General features: G+C 36.4%; 2 protein-coding genes across 9 annotated transcripts in view; both read right to left on the bottom strand.

Annotated features, from left to right (window-relative positions):
• Positions 1 to 174: 174 nt before the first annotated feature.
• LOC306888114 (P2Y purinoceptor 3-like) lies at positions 175 to 9,431 on the bottom strand. Of its 2 annotated transcripts, XM_079446263.1 has the most exons (3): positions 9,301 to 9,431; positions 1,224 to 2,270; positions 818 to 1,056 (listed from the first exon to the last, which is right to left on the bottom strand). In XM_079446263.1, exon 2 carries the CDS (start codon positions 2,245 to 2,247, stop codon positions 1,270 to 1,272), a length of 978 nt encoding a protein of 325 aa, XP_079302389.1. In that variant the 5' UTR covers positions 2,248 to 2,270; positions 9,301 to 9,431; the 3' UTR covers positions 818 to 1,056; positions 1,224 to 1,269. The 2 variants fall into 2 exon arrangements, with proteins under 2 accessions (XP_079302388.1, XP_079302389.1); XM_079446262.1 differs by having other exon boundaries at positions 175 to 2,270.
• A 4,536-nt stretch (positions 9,432 to 13,967) lies between these two features.
• Positions 13,968 to 21,150, bottom strand: part of LOC306888406 (protein FAM168A-like) — a 45,060-nt gene continuing 37,877 nt past the window's right edge. For 4 of the 7 annotated variants that reach the window (XM_079446673.1, XM_079446675.1, XM_079446671.1 and 1 more), the window contains 2 exons: positions 17,962 to 18,092; positions 13,968 to 17,874 (listed from right to left, as the gene is read on the bottom strand). In XM_079446673.1, coding sequence (XP_079302799.1) covers positions 17,980 to 18,092 — 113 coding nt within the window. In that variant the 3' untranslated portion in view covers positions 13,968 to 17,874; positions 17,962 to 17,979. The remainder of the gene's footprint in view (positions 17,875 to 17,961; positions 18,093 to 21,150) is intronic. The other 3 variants (XM_079446670.1, XM_079446676.1, XM_079446674.1) reach the window with 2 other exon arrangements.

Here is a 21,150-nt window from a genome sequence, read left to right as displayed (position 1 = left end):
TTGGCATATATTAGAGTAAAAGGTTTTTAGGGAGGGGATTTTAGAAATTTATTTTTATCCCTCCAGCAAATCAAAATACTGTCGACAGCCAGGAAAAAAATATTTATATATAAAAATATATATACATTTATAGTGTTTGTAAGTATTCTACATTTAATTTGTTTTCACTTTATTGTAGTAACATTTTTAGCAATTTTGTTGTCTTATTGGTATTTTTAAAATGTCTATAAAGTTTTTATTCATTTTTATATATTATTTAGTTTTAGTTATTTTAATACTTCACACTAATTTAACAAAAATGAGAAATGTTGCCTTGATAATCAGCTGAAATAAAAATTCACATTTTTAATTTGATTTTATTCTAGTCTATTCTTACTTCATTTCAGTTAGCGTTTATTTTATTTCAAGCATTAAAAATTTTCTTGCTTTTTTTAGTGGTTTCAGTTGTGCACTGGTTGTGAAATACAACCCAGTGCTGGGTAAATATTGGACAGAACACACGCTGGGTTGTTTTCAACCAACAGCTGGGTTAAATGTTTAACCCAACCTTCTGGGCAGTAACCCAACTGCTGGGTCAAAACAACCCAATCGCTGGGTTCCTCCATATTTTACACAGCACTGGGTTGTATTCAACCCAGCATTTTTTAACTGTAATAACCCTTGAACAAACGCTTTTTAGAGATACTGTAACAAGGGGCGTGTCCACTAAAGATGGGGGAGGTGCCTATGTTGCAAAGCATGTTAATTAATCAGGGGCTGAGCTATCAAAACAGGGGTGTGATTCTTTTGGTTAGAGGCTTGTCTGTTTTCTTTTTTTGGTGATTTCAAGTATCAACAGAGTTTCTCAGAAACTGCGTACTGCACCTTTAAATGTCTATTTTGGATGCTTTTTCTACACTCTCAGAAATAAACTATAGGTACAAACCTGTCACTAGGGTGGCACCCTTTCAAAAGGTACTCATTTGTAAACTTAAGCTTAAAAAAAAAACTCAAATATGTCTAATAGATGAAAAACAATGGCTATGACTGTAGTGCAAGGGGTAGGCAATGTCGGTCCTGGAGTGCCGCTGTCCTGTAGCGTTTAGCTCCAACCCTAATCAAACACACCTGAACAAGCTAATCAAGGTCTTCAGAATTATTAGGGCTACAGGCAGGTGAGGGTTTTTTTAGGGTTGGAGCTAAACTCTGCAGGACATCGGCACTCCAGGACCGACGCTGCCTACCCCTGCTGTAGTGTCTTGCTTTAACACACAGTAAATTTCGATTCAGTCAGAATTTGTCAACCTTGTCTTTGAGCGAGGTGATCTTCAGCAGCAGACTCCTGGTGCTGCGTCTGTACTGCGGCTGGGTGAAGTAGAACAGAATGGGGTCCAGAACGCTGTTCATGCTGGCGAAGGGTCTGGTGCTTTTGTAGACCACAGACAGCAGGTTCCTCAGTTCGCAGGGGGCCGTGGGAAAGGTCCTCACCAGCAGGTAGAGCGTCTTTGTCACGTGGAACGGCAAGAAGCTGATGGCGAACACCAGCATCACAATGATGATCATCCTCACGGCTTTATTCTTCCTCTCTATGGCCACGGCTTCTCGGGCTTCGCCGGACTGCCAGAGAACCCGTGTCATTTTGCAGTACAGCACCACAATCACTAGAAAGGGCACGACGAAGCCTAGACAGGTCAAAGTGATGCCATACGGGAAGTAGGCTGTGGAGCGCTCTGGAACACTGAGGTCGTAGCACACCGTGCGGTTGCGCTGGATGCCGGTGGCGGCGAACTCGAACGTTGGAGCGCAGAGAACGGCGACGGCCACCCAAACGCCAGCGCAGACCAACCATGCCAGCCTGCGTCCGCCTTGTCTGGGCCACACCGTCAGCGGATGGCAGATGCCCATGTAGCGCTGGAAGCTGATGCAGGTGAGGAAGAAGATGCTTCCGTGCAGGTTGCTGTAGAACTGGAAGCGAACCAAGCGGCAGGTGAAGTCGCCGAAGGGCCAGTAGTCTTTGCTGGCGTAGTTGTATATGAGAAGCGGAAGGGAACAGACGTATAGGAAGTCGGCCACCGCTAGATTCAGCATGTAGATTTTGGTCCGTGTCAGAGTGCGCCGGGAGCCCCAGATCCGCAGGATGATGATGAAGTTGAGCGGCAGTCCGAAGATGAAGACCAGGCTGTAGACGGATGGGAGGAGGAAGCGCTTGAAGTCCTCCTTGTAGGTGCAGGAAGGCAGAGTGGAGGTGGAATGGTTAAGAGACGCCATCTTAACAGATAATGCCTCACATTCTGAAAAACAGAAACGTTTATACATCAGTGTAGTCGTATATGAACAGATGCACAGATAATCTCGTACTCTGATTATTTTACTTGTTAGGATTATTTATGGTGCTTGTCCATGCACCAGGAAAATTATAGTTAACTAAAAACTAAAAACATAAAAAAGCATTTCTTGAAATAAAATGAATGTTAACTAAAATAAAGTAATTTCAGTTTCTCATTTTCATTTAGTTTAACTTGATATATTAAAATAACAAACTAAAACCGAAATAAAAATTGCTAAAACTATTCAGACATTTAAAAAAACAAAAATGACTAAATCTTTGACTAAAATGAAAACAGAACATATAAATAAAAAAACTATATTAGTACCTAAATGATATTAAAATAACATTGCCATGTACAACGATGATAGAGGTTTTTTTTTTTTATGTAGTGCCATCTAGCATCTCGGTTACATCTCGAAGACATAATACTTTTAGTTACATACCACTGTACAGTAATAATAATACTCCAAGTATTAATATAACTATACATCATTATATAACTAAAACTACAAAATATATATATATATTCAATGAAACTTTTTAACTTCAAAAACATTAGTTAGAAATATTGCCTTAACTAAGTATAAAAGCAATAACATATTATATTTTTTAAGTTTAAAAACAATAAAATTACCAAAAATGTTAAATATACAAAAAATTCAAATCACATCAAATTATTAAAACGTACAATGCCAAAAAATATTACAATAAAAGCTAATTCATAATATTAATAAATGCTACAATAGTATATAAATAAAATGGAAATACATTGTAATCAACTATTTTCTTTAAAAATATACATGAAAAATGCTAATAAAATTATTAATGAATAATTTATACTTGAATCAATATTTAATCTTCAGATATTTAACACTTTTGTTGATTTTGATTGCTTCAGTTGTCGTTATTTGTAAGTCGCTTTGGATAAAAACGTCTACTGAATGACTAAATGTAAATGTAAATATTTATTTATTTGGTGAGAATGCTTGACAAGCGAGATAAAGAAAGGCAGCCAGTCATGATCACAAAATAAAATTGAACTGTACATCATCCAGTATATATTATATCACATCTAAATCAATAAATTTATACTGTGATCCCTCCCCATCGTAACCTATCCTTTCAAAAAAGGCCAAAACATATTTTATTTAGCATAATCCAGAAGAAAATATTGCCAAACGGATGCTTTTTCACAGCTCTGGAGAGTTCTCATTGAGTTTCATCTTAGTCTCAGTATGTTTCTCCTAAAAGTTCAGTTGTAAGTAATTAAAAATAGACACAAATGAAGCTCCTATTGAAATCTCTGACAGGCATTATTCAGATTCTTTATAGAAATAATTATTGGAGTCTTTCTCTGGAGAAAATCAGGTGAATCTCTCCATTTGCTTAATCTCATTGAACACTGACATTTTCTTTCCAACAGAACTAAACAAATGGATCCCTAAATGTCGCAAACCGCACATCCGTTCAGCGTGTGCATGCAAAACACATTTATACAGTCCAAACATAGTAAGTAAAAACCAAATTAGAGAGAAAATATAGCTCGTTCAAACCCAATTAGAGTAAAAACATTCAATAACGCTGCAGGATTCATGCAGACAGTGAGCGAACTAACTGTGTTTGTCAGACTCTCAGGAACCACTGGGCAACTTCATTAATCATACCGCCGAGTGAAAGCACTAACTTCTATATTTTACTCTATATTCTCTGGTGTTGGATAACACTGAATGTTAAGACACAAGTCAGATGGTTAATATATAAACATGACTGGATTTACAGACATTTTCTCATGTGACTTGCCTAGATGTAATTTCACATGAGAATATTGGAATCAGAATTATATTTGCGGTCACTAATAAAATGCAAGATGCCACTTTGAAAACTGAAGGCAGGAATCCTTAGTAAACAAATGCATGTGAAGTGGAAAGAGGCATTTGATTGTTGATTTGATGCTCTGGACTTGAGGTTATATGGCCTTAAAATGTAAAATAACGCCTACTTAAACTTATTAACAGAAATGGCTTAAATGTACGGTGGCCGAGAGAGAGCTCAACGCGCTGCAACTTCAGAAAACACATGCAAATAGAAAAAGCACCAGCAAATCAAGAAAACATCTTCTGCAGATGCATCAAATGCTCACAACACAGCCAAATAAAGAATTGTATTTGCAGTGCGTTTCTTTATTTGGTTGTGCTGTGTGCATTTGCAGCGCGTGTGTTGTCAAATTGGCGAAGTTGTTTTCTTAATTTGCAGGTGTTTTTCTATTTGCAGCGCATTGGGCTCTCTCGGCCACCGTATACATGAGCCCTTATTTACACCCACTGACTAGATCATCCAAGTGTGCAATTTCTGTGCCAAATGGAATTGCAATACTGTTTTTCATGATCCTGATAGCATTTTATACCTGATAATCTATTTTTCAGAGACAAAAACCTTTGTTCACTTTAAATAAAAAGATACTGTACACCAAATAAAGCTAAATGTAGCATTCTTGAACCATTCATAAAGCAATTTCTTAGTCACACTCTTACGCAAATAGAAAAAAGTTCACATTGAGTTACATTAAAATTACAAAAGATTTCATTGCACTTTCGATAGATAGTAAAGCGGCACAAATCATGTGACACGCTTGCTAAAGACACAGGAAAAGAAAGAGTTTGCATTCCTCTTTTACTCCTTTCAGTTCCCAGTTTAAATCAGTTGATTCATATTTAAATGAAGTGCCCCATTCTTACTATCAAAGGCAAAACATTCACGAGAACGGTGATAAAGGACGGCCACAAAGACTCCTCAAAGTCTCCATTCATGTGTTCTTTGCTTTTATGTCCAATTCCTATATATATATATATATATATATATATATATTTATATCAGAGTAAAATTACAATATTAATCTGAATCCTTGGTAGATTAATTCAATAGTTGTTCACACAGAGCATGTCCTTATACTTCATAATTTTTTAATTGTAGGTCTATGTACACAGAACAGAAGCTTTTACAAAATCCTGTCTGGATCGATTCCCAATTCATGCACATTCAAGTAAAAGCCTAATTTCCGGTTATGCCACCAACACACATCACTGCAGGTAATACGATCAGTAAATGTGTTTATTGCATAATACCTCATCTTTATGAGCTTATCTACACTATGATCAGTGAAAACTTCACTGCAGTAGATGAACTAAAAACATTTCCAGCTAAAGTTCTTGTCTTATGACAGCGTCTGATGTCATTATCAAGAAGTGTTGTGCAACAACAGACATGAGACATTCCGTTTCACAAGAACATCTCTTTGTCTGAGCCTGTGTGTGTGTGTGTGTGTGTGTGTGTCTGGCCAGTACTAACACCTGTGAGTATTTAGCAGATGCTGTTAATCTAGAGGTTTTTGCAGTCGTCTGATTGCACACACTCTGTCTTCAGTTACTGTTGCTGAAGTGCCTGAATCTGCTGATTCCTTATCATTAGTCTAGCCCAGCCCAGCCCAGCTCATCAGCTCTTCATCATTTATCCCAGAGACGGCTGGAGTGAAAACAGAAGGCTGGATTTGTCTAGACAGGTTCAGGAACACACATCTGACCAGCCTCAGGTGGGACTGAGCTAAAACACTGAGTTCTGGAAGAGAGGAATGTTACTTTGGTTTTCTGACATGTTTATGTTCAATTTTATAAATGTTTTTATTTATATATTTATGTTTTATATTTATATTAATATTTGTATTATAGTATATTATATATTCATTATAAATTGATTAATTTAATTTGATGGAATTGATTTCTCCAAGTATTACCACAAAGACAAGCCGACCTCCTCATTTGGAAAACGTGGTTGTAGGTGCTAGGGTGTCGCTATGCAGTTGCTTGGATATTCTGGATGTTGCCAGAGTGTTCTATGTGGTTGCTAGGGTGTGACTATGCTGTTGAAGATGTTGCCTTAGTGTTGATATGCCATTTCTAGGGCATTGTAGGTGGTTGCTAGGGTGTTGCTGTGCAGTTGCAAGAGTGTTCTAGGTGGTAGCTAGGTTGTGGCTATGCTGTTGCCATGATGTTGAAGGTGTTGCCATAGTGTTGATATGCAATTTCTAGAGTGTTTTGGGTGGTTGCCAGTGTATTGCTATGCAGTTGTGGTCGTTATGGTGTTGTTCTGGCATTGTGGGTGTTGCCAGAGTGTTGTGGGTGGTTGTCAGGGGGTTGCTTTGCAGTTGTCACAGTGTTCTTGTTGGTTGCTATGGTGTTACTGTGGCATTGTAATTGTTGCCAGAGTGTTGCTATGGAGTTCCTACAGTGCTGTGGGTGGTTGCCAGGGCGTTGCTATGCAGCTGCCAGAGTGTTCTGGGTGGTTGCTAGGTGGTTTTTATGCTGCGGCCATGATGTTGAAGGTGTTGCCATAGTGTTGACATGCCATTTCTAGAATGGTGAGACTGGTTGCCAGGACATCGCTATGCAGTTTCTAGAGTGTTGTGGGTTGTTGCCAGGGCGTTGCTATGGAGCTGCCAGATTGTTCTAAGTCATAGCTAAGGTGTCGCTATGCAGTTGCCAGGATATTGTGGGTGTTGTCAGAGTGTTGCTATGCAGTTTCTAGAGTGGTGAGAGTGGTTTCCAAGGTGTTGCTATGTGGTTGTTGTGTTGTGGGCATTGTCAGAGAGTTGCAATTGCTATGGTGTTGTCGGTGGTGGCTAGGATGCTGGGATGCAGTTGCTAGGTAGTTGCTTAGCCTATCACTGAGTCTGTATAATTTAGTTGTCCACCAGGCAAAAACTGTAGATTTAAATATTGTAGATTATCACAAATCTCCAACCCAACACTGATGGTTGCATTTTCATTAGATACTAAGTCAAAAATAAACGTCTATATAAATGTTGTCTAGAAAAGCATCATTCTTCTACTCTGCACCAGGGTTATTTGAGCTCTTGCATGAAGTCAGAGTCACAGTCAAAAATAGTCCGCAGCTGGAGTTTGTCATATTTATGGTAGAATGTGACCTGCATCTCGGCTGCATTAATGTAACAATGTTGACTGATACGGTGGAGCTTCATGGAGTGGAACAGAGAGGGAGTGGGGGTTATGGCTGTTGATTAAAGTAAACAGACATATCTGTCAGCTGTGTGCTGGCCAGAACTCAAGAAACCCCAATCAGGACTTGTTTGAGTCTAGAGTGTTCTATATAGAGGTTAGATTTTGTGTGACTAAATATATTTCTTGTGACACTTATGCAAATATCTTCAGGGGTGGTGACAGAACGTTTGAGAGAGCAGCAATCTGAAACCGCAAGAGTCTTAATTTAGCAGTTACTCCACATGACGAGCTCTTACGCAAATTTCAGACAGATTTGAGTGATAGAATTATAGAAAGAGAGCATTATGGGTTCACGTACATGGCATTTACCCTCTTCCACACCTTTTTCTGGGAAATTTGTCACAAGGCATTCTTTATATGCTGAGCAAACAAAACACCGCTGCAATTGAAAAATTAAAAAAACAAAATCTTGTCAGGTCTTGAAGACATATTTGACATGCTCATTTTAATTGATTATGAATACTTTCATTGTGACAACACCCAAGGCAAATGAACCCTGGTTATACAGCATAAACGAGTGATGTTGGCTGTTTCTCAAACGGAAGGCTGCATCCTCCGGAGGTCGCATTTGTTTAGGCTGAATACGTCATCAAACCTGGTTTATTTCAGTTAACTGAGCATTACATTCGCGAGTCAAAAGCATATTACAACAATTTACACTTAACTAAGAATAATGGTCAAATTTATAACCGTTAATATTCTAAAATAAGATCTTTATGACGTATGCAGCCTACAAATGCTACAGCCTTCCATTTGAGAAACGGCCATAGTGTCAGTTTGTGGGCATGAAAATGGAAGCAGATACTGGTGAGAGGGTCATTTACCTTGCAAGCATTTATCATACTAGTCAGGTGCAAAAAACATCAAGTGGTGACATTTCTCTACAGTACAATTATTACAACAAATCAATAGCAGTAGGAAATTTGCCAATTTGACAAGGGAAGTCATGTTTCTGAGTGGGATATTGCTCTCGTTTATCTTTTCCTAGTGTTCGGCATGTGTTTTCGCTCTGTTGAGGGTACAAACACCCTTGGTGCCACTGGCTGTCATCGCGATCAATTTAAGAAGGTCAAAGAATAAAACAAGAAGGCTATTGTAGTTTCTGGCTTGGATTAACAACCTCTTGGAATGTTTTCTTTTCTACACCCATTTCTTCCCACACTATGATGTTATTTCCGCTACTGACACATTTACATGCACATAAAAGAAACATAGAGCACAGAAGCTATTAGAGCCTCACTAACCTACTGGAATCTGCACCACAAACAATGACTTGCAGTGGAATCCAGCAATTCTGTGGAATCATACTTCCACAGAGCTGGTTATACAGGTCTTAATATCAATCAGGACAGAATGATACTTTTCAGACACAGAGACGTGATTAACAACACTGCATTTACTGTACTAACATCACTGTACAAAATAAATGAACTAACTGAAACTGTATATCAATCAATAAATCAAATATTTACTAAATCAATGATTTCACAGCACATAGTTGAGACGTGAACGAACAATAAAAGGTTTTGTCTTATAAAATCTATATAAAGACCATGTTTTTGAATTTGTTTTTATTATTATTTTTTAATTTTAACATCAAAATATTAATTATGAATAGGCCTATACAATTCAAAAAGGTAACAGGTGTTAGTTGTTATAATTAGTTATGGGTTATTGCAATGATTGTTATTGTAATTAATATCAGTTTATTTAATGTTTCACTGTTATGTATTTATTTGTAGCACTAGAGCAGTTTTGTAGGCTATTATTAATTATGTAAAACCATTACAGGCAACAGAACATTTCTATAAGAACAAAACCTGGATTAGAAATGAGTATTATTAGTATTAGTATTAATCATTTCATGCCACTTGATTTTAATAGCTTACATAAAGTGTTTTAATTGCTTCCTAAACTTACCTTTGCATCCACTCTTTCGTTATTTCCCCTGTTGAACACGGTAAACAAATCTGTCTGCGAAGTAAAAGTGAATCTCCTCAGAGAGACGAAGGAAACAGAAGTACTCTGTATTGCTCTGTTCTTCTTTCTGCACTTGAGAGTCATCGACACCCCATTTAAGTAACCAGTTCACGTCTCATGAATATTAATCACGTAACGTTACGTCTGATTGGCTGAAAGACTTTCATTGACTTTCATGTTTTTGCTTTAGTCTATATAATTTGGCACATTAAGGCACGTTGTGTAGGCTACTTATTATCTCACAGAAAGTTGGTGGACAAAGTTCAATGTCATGTTTCAAATTGCCCCGCAGTTAAAACGGCTCCTACACCACTGTGTTTGAATAGCCTATGCTGAGCATAATCTTCCAAACAAACAACTGTCAATCAACACATTTTTCTTTTGTACATGATTTTGGCCTGCAGGCAGGTGTCTGCTGTTTACACCAAAAAAGGTTTAATCAAGTTTCCAAGCTGCTGACTAATATTAAAAGGCATGATGCAAACTCCTCATGTTTTTGCTCATTTGTAATGGTGAAGAACAAGTTAAAGCAGGCATATCAAAACTAAGTTAAATGGTCCGCCTTCATATTTACATCATTTTTGAATCAAAACAAACGTTATGTTGCTCCAAAAGTATGAAAAAAAAAAAAACTTGGCAACTTCAGACAGATCTCTTAAAACTTGTCATAAGACCGAAAGAGGTTCTAGTGTTTATGAAAATGCTTTGCTTTAATTTCCAGCGAATATTCAACAGAAGCTGGGTCATTTAGCATCAAATTTATTTTTGTCTAATGCATCCACTAATGCTCAGTTTAACTGGAAGAGGTTTCACATTGCAGATTCAAGTGAACAAGTTCAATAAAATGCAATGATACTGGATTTACATTTTATTCATAAAACTATATGAAAAATAAATGCAGTCTTTATTTATATAACTGCTATGTGTCCTTGGTTTTCAGCATCAGACATGAGATATGCTTTTATTCTATTTACCATTTTACACAGGCTGAGACAGAAAAACACCAGTGTGTTGGGTACAGCATATAGCCTGAGGGGCTTCAGTGAGGGGCTTTGATGCTGGTTGTAGATCAGTGATATTTGAAATGCATGATTCAGAAATATAATAGCTGATATAGTACACTGTTATACTATTAAAATAAAGGTGTTTTCGTAGCAATGTCATAGAAAAAAACTTGATTCTCCAAAGAACCTGTCAGTGAACAGTTCAACAGAACATTTTCTTAATCTGAAGAACAATTTAACAATCTAAAGAACCTTTTTCGACTATGCACTCTTTAAATACTTGCCATCTATGGTTCCTTGAAGAACTTTAAAAAAGGAATCTTGGAATCGATGGAATCTTTCTATTCCACAAACAATACATTGTAGTGGAAAAAGGTTCTTTAGATTAACAGAATGTTCTTTACACACACAAAAAAGGTTATTTTAGGAACTGAGCACTGAAAGTTCTTTGTGGAATTCAAAAATAGTTCTATTATGGCATCTCTGCCTAAACCTATTTTTTATTTTTTAAGTATAATGAATGGTAAAGGTTCTTCATGGAACCATAGATTCCAATTAAGAACCTTTATTTTTAAGAGTATATGGTGAAGGGTCTAGGTCAAAAACCCCATAATTATTGGTGATTAGACCATTATTTCCTCTATTTTGTACAGGTGATTTCAAATCTGGGCTCATTTTCATTTCTTTTTCTTTCCATGTCTGTCATAGTAGTGAGTAAGGGAAAAACAAAAAAGGAATGGGATTGGGAAACGCATCACATTGCCTACACTGAACATGTCGGAGCATGTGCATTAATGGCTCATGTTCCAGCCATGTTGAGTGGGATGCAGAAGTTCAGGTTCTTCGTAACATCAGACCTAAGTAAGCGCCTGTTAAGATCTAACAGACATTTCCGTCCAGGGCAGGGCTGGATTATGGGCCCCAGAGCTCTTGAAATGCCTTCAAAACCTCAATCTGTGTGGTTTGAGACCTCCAAAGGAAGCATATGAAAATGGTTGAAACCATCTCTATCTGATGTCCGGTGTTGGGTCTGTGATCATGATCCCCAGCTGACAACAGAGAATGCCTGTATGATTCTGCACACATGTACTAATACTAATTAATTAGGTTAATTGGATTACCGGGAGCATGCAGCTGGGATGACTGGGGTGATTAGGGCAGGAAATGGACACACGCAACACAAATGACCGTTACCTCCTTTCTAAATTTACCCAGAAATTACCTCTAACAGCGTTTTTGGGACAGACTGAATAATAATAACAATAGTCCTCTAAAATTTCACTGGAAAAACAACTATGGGGGTAAAGTAAACAGAGCTCTCATAAGAGCGTAATTATAACATGCTATATTTGTTTGAACACAAGTGATTCACTGTATTCTTAATAAAGTTAACTTTCTGCCCGATCGAAACTTCTTCACTAGAAATGTTCAGGAAAAAAGGCATGATACATGATTTTATTATTATTTTTTTAAACACTTTAGTTTGTCTGAAATTCCATCTCTAAATGACAGAATGACAGATGCTCACCCTGTGGCTAGATACTGAACCAATACATTTAATCATGACTGTGAAGTTGTTCAACTGTGGTTACATAAAAATGTGACCTTTTTTCTTTTTAAATATGCACTTAAGCAGTGGTTTGCAGACATATTGATATATCAGCTTTTACATATATTCTAGTGGCTTATTTCATATATCTATATACTCCACTGTTGCTTTTTAACACAATGTTCTTGACAGTTAAGAACTACTACTGACTAAAGGTAAACTATTAAGCACTAAGAAATATTGAAGCAAAACCATTTCCCCAAACTGACTGAATTAAATTCAATATTATAATCTTGTCTTTCTCAATGTACTATTAGTTTTTGACATGCGTAAATGTTTCTTATGAAAAGGTTGCAGTTATATTGGAAGTAGTCTGTGAACTATACTAAACTGTAGATGTTACATCCGCACCTGGTCTCCGCTGTCACCGGAAGTCTCTGGGAATGTAGGAAACATGACTCCACGTGCTGGGATGAGTATATCCACTGTTTCCAAATGCAGAAAAAAAAACTTGCTGACACTTGAACAGCTTGAAGAGATTCATTCACATTTCAGGGTTTGTTGCAAAACAATGTCTGGTGTCTGCTTCTAAAATATGAGTGAAGTACATTTAAATGATTAAAGATTTAAAGGGATAGTTCACACAAAAATGAAAAATCATGCCATTAATTACTCACCCTGATGTCGTCCCAAACCTGTAAGACCTTTGTTCATCATTGGAAGACAAATTAAGATATTTTTGATGAAATCTGAGAGCTCTCTGACCAGACAGCAAAGCAAATGTTCCCAGACCCAGAAACAGAGCTAAGGCATCTGTAAAACAGTCCATGTGTACTCTCGATAATGGCAGAAGACATGATTTTAGAGAAGAATTGTTGAATAAAGTTATTTGTGTTTTCTTTGCACACACAAAAATACTCGTTGCTTTGGAAAATTAGTTGAAACACTGATGTCCCATAGACAATTTTAATGATATCCTTATGTTTCTGGGCTTGGGAACATTTCATTTGCATTGCTGCAGCTCTCAGATTTCATCAAAATATCTTCATTTGTGTTCTGAAAATGAAGGTTTGGAATTAATGACAGATTTTTCAGTTTTAGGTGAACTGTCCCATTAAGAATAATTGAAGTTAGTTTTTTTTGACAGCAGCTGTTCAGCTTTTCAGACTAATGGTTTAATCTAAATCATTTTTCAAGTTATTCAAAACTGGTTTGCTGGCTGGTTGAAAACTATTTCCTCCAATAGTTTTATGTATTTTCAGGATTCTTTGATGAATAGAAAGTTAAAAAGTACAGCATTTATCTGAAATAGAAAGCTTATATGCTCCCGTTCAAAAGTTTGGGGTCAGTAAGATTTGTATTTTTTATTTTTTAAAGAAGAAAGCATTAAATCGATCAAGTGTCAGTAAGGACATTTATATTACAAAGGGTCTCTATTTCAGCAAAACAATTATATTTCAGCTGAATTATACATATATATTTACATTTAGCCAGTTAGCACACGGTTTTATCCAAAGCAATGGAAGCGATCAAAATCAACAAAAGAGCAAAGATATGCAAGTGCTATGACGAGTCTCAATTAGCTTAACGCAGTACACGTAGTACAATTTTATGCGAGCAGCTATTAGGCAGTGCAAATTGATTAACAGAGGTGTATATATATATATAATGTGTGTATACAGTCATGGGCAAAAATATTGGCACCCTTGGTAAATATGATCAAAGGAGGCGGTGAAAATTAATCTGCACTGTTAATCCTTTTGATCTTTTATTTAAACAATTCACAAAAATCTAACCTTTCATTGGATAATAAGAATTTAAAATAGGGCAAATATCATGATGAAATATATTTTTAAGACCCTTATACATACCTTGCAGTGAATAGAAGCCTCTTCCCATTATTTAGGGTTTAACAGTTATTTATAATAATCTTTCTTTTAATAATAATTTGACCATTTGACATTAAATTTAATTGACAAGACAAAAAAGAACCCGTCAATCCATCATCAGAATTATATGACCGAGTGTGTGGCAGGAAAAAACAACTTTTTTTTGGAAAGATTTTAATAGTTATTGAATGTTCTACATCTTACAGTAAATATTATACAATTACAAACTTGGCTTAATTATGTCACAAAGATCACTAACTGATCTTCAAAACAAAAAAACAATAAAAAAAACCCCCAAAATAATAAAAACAGTTTTACACTTCATTTCACAAGCCTGATGTGGGTCTCCTTGCTCAAACGGTGGAACGGCACGGTCTGGACCACACTGACGAAAACACGTTCGGACCTGCCAGAACCTCGCAGGAACGAGATCTCCGTGCTGCCAGAACCGTGCAGTGGTGCGTCATACATACTATGGGGCAAGGGCTCTTGAACACTCACTGAAGGGAGATAAATTCTGGAAGACTTTCCCCTTTTTGCTTTACATTTAGAATGCAAACAACAAAGTCTTATTCTCCATACGGGTCAAACACAAATAGCTGTTTTCCTAAACAGTAGCGTGAAATAGCAACCCCTCGTTTGTTTGCGTCAAAGCCTATGGTACATATCACAGGTTTTCAGCAAGAGCATGAAAGCAGTGCCACAATTACTTTAGAAATACCTTTACATACCGGTGACGTGACACTGACTTCACTAGAGCTAATACCCCGCTGCATGCATCACGGGCGCTAGTAAACAATCCTTTGATCGATGCCCCGTAACCAAAGAATAGAACAGTGCATGGGTTTGCAATAGCTACATCAAAACGATCCAAACAGGGAAAAACCAAAAAAAAATAACAGGAAACCGAAGCCTCTTCCACACCACGACCGGGTGAAAAAACACCCTGAAAAGACCACCTGATTTCACACGGAAAATTAATCACTTTATTTTTAAAATGGGAGAAACACATCAAAAACCCTCGCTGGAATAATGTGAGGGGAGCAAGAAAACATCTGAGCATTGATACAACTGATTAAAGGAATAATTCATCCAAAAAATTTTCCTCACAATGTTTCATTTTTGGATGATCTGTCCCTTTAAATTCATGATGACGCTGCATTAAAATGTCCTACATGCCTGTAACTTCAACATATTTGCTCATATCTAATTTTTAACCGTAGTTGCAGAATTGCTGAACTCTGTCCGCCTTGAAAAGAAAAGAAAAAGAAGAAGAGAAAGACAGATTGGGGAAATGCATGTAGAAGAAGAGGAAACCCTTTGAAGGCTTGTGCTCTGAAATGCCTCTCAACCACATGGACTGTATCACTCCACTCCAGATCAACTATAAAGATCTCCTATATAAGAAAAATGAACATCAATCATTAATTAAAACTTTAAATAACACTTACGTAAAAAGCGCCTACATTACATGTCAGAGTGGATGGTAACGTCCTCTATTTCAGAATCAAAACCCTTTATTCATTTTGCAGTGTAACAGGTCACTCTAGTCCTAGAGTTCAGTGTCATATGTCGACTACAGTGATTAAATGCATCAATCAAGTCTTGTGATGCAAACTTATGCAAAGACAGAAAATATAGTTCACTGCTTGATATAATACTGTATAAGACCAGAAAAGGAAAGAGTAGGGCACAGAGCGCAGGAAAATGTCATCAAAACAGAGACAGAGTATGTGAACATGCTGTGAATTATGAGATTCGCATTCAATAATCAACAAATGAGCTGGTTTGACTGATTTGCATTACTAATTAAAGACACCATGTGAATAAAATTCCATCGTTAGACAAATACCAAAGGTCTTTTGACTCGCTTTTGGAAAATTATTATACTGCAATGAAGTTACAGTAGCTTTCAGATGAATCTCATGGAACCGGTCAAGGTATGCATGCATGCATGTGTGTGTGTGTGTGTGTGTGTGTATTGCATAAAGAAAATGAAGCCTATTTTAGATTTTTTAATTGTTATTTTATTTTTAATTATTCTTTTTATGACAATTTCCTCTTGAAATGTAGATAAATTATCCATGAATCATGATAATATTTGTTGTACTGCCTTGGATGATGTAAATGAAAAATATTGTTAAAAAAACACTATATTGCAGAGATTCTAAAAAGAATCACTATTTAGAGTAATACAAATAACAATGAAATAAACTACAGGATGTTTTATAGTCATGAGAATTTGTAAAAATATTGTTTTAAAAAAAAAAAAAAAAAAAAAAAAAAAGCGGCTTCACTTAATTTGTGTGATTTTATATACATATATATTCCATGAGATTCATGAGTCACTCTGCGCTCTCACTCTCTCCCTTTACTTTAACGAAAAATACCAAAGGGAATGTGCTGTAATGTAAATGTATTATTAAAAGCAATCCAGAAGCTGCAATTCAACATGATGCAACCATGCTTCGCAAGGGCATAGTTTCCATCTGATTACACTATACTGCATTCACCCGCATGACACATGCATTACTAGACGTTATGACTTTCACATAAGATCAGAGAATCGCTTCTTCCCACTTTTGAGTGTACTATATATCGCAATAGTGGTCGCTTAGCCAACAAAACAACGAAAAGAGTGATACTGTTCTGTACTGACAATAATATTACTTCCAGAGACATCACCAAGACTAATGGTTTGCAGAGTAAATGCTTGATTTTCTTAATTACATCATTAAATATGAGAGTGTACCGTATAATTGGTTATTAAGTTACGTCTATTTGTCAATGTGCAATGCTTCGGTATGATAAGATTTCATAGAATACTTGATATGTCATGTCTGAGTACACTATTCATGGATACAGGCAAGGCCTTGGGATAGGAAATCAAAATTCTCTCGTTATCTCTCTCTAAAAATGCTGTAAATTACAATTAAAAGCCATTCAAGCAGGCCGTTCGTATTATTGCATTGAACAACTCCATTCCTACGCCTAAAATCTGTGCAACTACGGGCTTAAAGGCCCAAGGATTCACAGAGGACCAGGGGTCAGACACACTCTAGACCTGGAGCTGATTGGAAATGTTTTTGTTTTTTTTGCTTTTAGTGCTATCTACGATGCCGCAAAGTCCCTTTGAACCGGATGCGATCCTAATCGTTCCGTCAGAGTAGGGTCCGTCCTGTCTGGCCTCAAAGTTGGCACACGTGTCGATGCCCGCGGGACGACATCGCACCCAGAGGCTCCAGCTAAGTGCCACTGATACATTTTTTTCCCTCAATATTCACCGTGAGCGCATGCCGCCAGAGCACCCATGCGCACACATTTTTATAAATCGCATAAATCGTTATAGTTTCGAAGCTTACGCTATCCTGACACATAAGCTAATATAGTAACCGGCTCACTCGAACGTTCTCTATTTAGTGAATAACTAAGATTACTGTATGTACTCGATATCCTAATGAAGGTTAAACCACGTTTGCACTGCCTTACTAATGATATATTCCTTACAAATCTACATGAACAGCTACAAGCTGGAAGACACCCTTGTTATTGATGACAGAACGAAATGAGGGAGAAATTAAATATCCTTGATCGATTCCCAAGCGCTTTGGGAAGGCTGAACTGAAACTCTGCTGTAAATAAAAAGAAAACGGACCCTGTGCTAATATCTAAAGGTTATCAAATTTGGCAGCATAAGTGGATGATTATGATCCGAGTGGTGCTGATATTGCGTCGGTACATTCCTACACACCAGCGTTTATACTGAACACAAAGACGGGCCGTGATTGATCGAAATCATTCTGGAGTTCTTATAGAATAACTATGGAACAATGAAGAATTAAAATAACCTAATGCAAGAACATCATCCCAAAAAAATGAGAAAAAAAAAAAAAAAATCAAAATTAAATAAAAAGATAAAAAAGCAGCTTTTACAAAAACACGTAAGAATGCATAAAGTGACCCTTGCACTTTTTTATCTTTTTGTTCTTGCAAACAGACGTAGCGCCTCACTGTTGAGCACAGAGCGCCGATGTAAGACTTGAGTAGTTGCATACAATGTTTGACTCCAGATCTGTGAAGGAGAGAGAGAGAAAACGAGATGAAGTCAGAGATCGCTCTGCGCTGGGTGAATGAATTAGTCTTGTGGGTGGGAACTCACATGATTGGCAGGTGGGCTCTACCAGTGAGGTGGCACGTAGCTGTACCCAGGTGTTCCTTGGGGTCGGTACGTTGGCACGGTGACGGGGTGTCCTCCGATCTGAGTGTGCTGAGGGGTGGTCAGCAGCGTTCCTGTTGGGAGAGATTCAAGGGTCATTTTTTAAATCAAAATGAAGCCCTGGAACGGACATAAGAATAATACTGTGTTGCTTTACTGCTGAACTAAGACAGACTATATATGCCAGATGATGTCATTTTTAATAAATCTAATTAATAAACCAATTTTTTTTACAATATTAATACATTTAAATAGCTCTTATAAATGATAATTGTTTTATATTATATAAAATATTAATATTAATTTTTAATATACAATTTCTATACATTCTGCTGAAACTTAAGGATTTTCTTATTTTAAATATGTATTTATATTTAACCAAAAATGCAATCATTTGCATATGTATGCATGTATGTATATTTATTAGGGCTGTCGGTCGATTACAATTTTTAATCTAATTAATCGCAAACTAAATTTGCCTGTGAAAATACCCACAAAAGATTATTTAAAGCTATTATTGTTCTAAATGAGAAAGTATCAAGTTGACATTACAAATAGTAGCTTTAGAAAGAAATATTTGACTTGATTCAACATAAAATGTATTACACACAAATATTTAGGCTATAACGTCCTAATATAAACTATGGAACAAAAGAAGATAATTTAAGAAACATGTCAGTATTTTTTGTTCATGCAGTGAAAGTCATTGGTAACCAAAACAGCTTTGTTAGCAACAGTCTTCAAAATACCTTCTTTTATGTTCCACAAAAGTAAGTAAGTCATTCAGGTTTGAAACGACAAGGGTAAACGATGACAGATTTAATTTTTTTTTTTTGGTGAATTATCCCATTACATGTTTTTTATTTTTATTATTACTGAAACCTCCAGCAAAATGTCTTTGAGTCATTTATTCATTCGATTTGTTCAAACAGCTGATTCATTCAGGAATTAAAGAGGTCATATGATGCGATTTCATGTTTTCCTTTGTTTGTGGAGTGTTACAAGCTGTTTGTGCATATAAGATCTGTAAAGTTGCAAAGATTAAAGTCTCAAACCCAAAGAGATATTCTTACTAAAAGTTAAGACGCCCTCCTAAAATGGCTCATTCAAACACGCCCCCACATGTCTATGTCACGGTGTGGGAAGATTTGCAAAACACCGCCCAAACGTACACGCAAAGAAAGACCGGAGTGATTCTTGCTGCAATATTGTTGTTGCCGCCGCCATTTCATGGAGACGCTGTGTGTTTCATTGTGAAAGCGAAAGTACTTTGTTTGGCCAGAACAGTACAACGCAAATATTCGAGTGTGTGCAGCACATTTTACGGAGGACTGTTTCCTGATTCTGGAAGAGTAGCCTGAACACTACGAATGCTATAAAGTGAGGCAATTCCAACGTTGCAAGGACAGTCTGGTGGTTCTGACTCACTGCAAGTATGTTTCGGTATTTAAAGAATTTGCTACGGACTATTCAAATGCAAGTTTTGAGCAGTGTAGAGTAGTGCTTGTTTGACGTTTCTACGATCACAAAAGCAGACATGGTGTTATGTTTACGCGGCGTGGTGCAACACGTAAAAAGACCATATGAGTCATTATAATCAGTAATTATGAATGCAACAAATGCCTAGTTTATAGTGGGTTTCATTGTTTTAGTCTCATCGTGCCGGGACATGGCATCACAACATGGTAAGAGGCGTAACATTTCCGTCACACGCTTGAGGTATTCAGCCAATCACAATGCACTGGATAGCTGGCCAATCAGAGCACACTTTCTTTCTCAGAACGATGAGTTTTGTAAAAATCGGCGCGTTTAAGAAAGGCGGAGCATAGAGGAGCAACAATAATGTACAGTATGTGGAAAATAACGTGTTTTTTGAACCTCGAACCACGTAAACATTGCATTACACCAAATACACAAAATAATGTTCTTTTTAGAAACATCATATGACCCCTTTAAGTAAACGGCTCTCTCTTTCAATCATTGGTTCACACGATTCGTTCAAAACGAGGATTCATTCAGAAACTAAACACTGCAATGTTTTTCACAATTGCACAACAGTTCTGCAGTGGCTTTATAGGTAATATTTTCATTGGCAAATTGAGCAAAAGCATCTAATATTGTGTTTAAAATTTAGCACAATATTAACTTCTTATTTACTGAACTATTGTATAAAATCACACTAAAAAACTTGTGCCATTCGTGACAAAAACAGCACTCGTGTGATATCGCTTATCATAAATCAGACAAACTCAAACAGTGGCATTTTTTTGCCACAATATCTTGAATTTTAGGGCATAACTGCATTTATGGAGTTATTGCCCTGCATCATATTTGTCAACAGTCAACTGAATTAAATTTAAGATGATGTACAAGTCTGGGGGCGGGGCCAGTGCGTTAAAATATTTTAATTGCGTTATTTTTTCATAACTAATTAAGTTAACGTGTTAAATTGACAGCCCTAATATTTATATATGTATATACTTATGCACACACAATTATATATAGTGTTTTATTGTGATTTATTACTTGTAATAAATTTTATTAATAAATTCAAACATTTATTTTATAAATATTATACATAATTTTAATACATTTTTCATTCTAAAATTCCCCAAAATATATTTAGATATATATAATAAAAACAATATATATATATTTAAACATAGTACAGAAGAGGATTAGGGCCAAGCAACAATAAAAAAATAAAACCATCTTGGGATTAAAGTCGTTAAATTACGAGAAAAAAAGTTGAGAAATACACCCGTCTTAGATGCTATTTAAAGTGAAAATAGTTATATGTACTATTTACTCTAATTGACAACAGCAGAATTTTAGATATGTGCCATTTACACAAAGTGAAAACAGCCATTCTATTTACGTTATGTAAAAGTAGCAGATCTTTGCAATAAGTGTACATAGTAGCTAATTAGATGCTATTTATGCTTATAAATAGTGGCAGATACTATTTGCACCTCAGTATTGTAGTACATTAACAGGATGCACTAATATCATTGATTTTAATTAATGAAATTTAATATTGAAATTATTAAATGGATGCTGCCTTATTGGGACAACAAAGCCCTCCCTATAGCCTGCCTACCCCTAATTAATACATTATTATTAAACACTCAT

This window comes from Barbus barbus, assembly GCF_936440315.1.
Source record: "Barbus barbus genome assembly, chromosome: 22".
Taxonomy (NCBI): domain Eukaryota; kingdom Metazoa; phylum Chordata; class Actinopteri; order Cypriniformes; family Cyprinidae; genus Barbus; species Barbus barbus.
Note: the sequence above shows the minus strand (reverse complement) of the source record. Positions and strands in the feature narration are given on the sequence as shown.

Excerpts from the sequence above, each read along its gene's own strand:
- LOC306888114 (XM_079446262.1), bottom strand. The coding sequence starts at position 2,247 with ATGGCGTCTCTTAACCATTCCACCTCCACTCTGCCTTCCTGCACCTAC.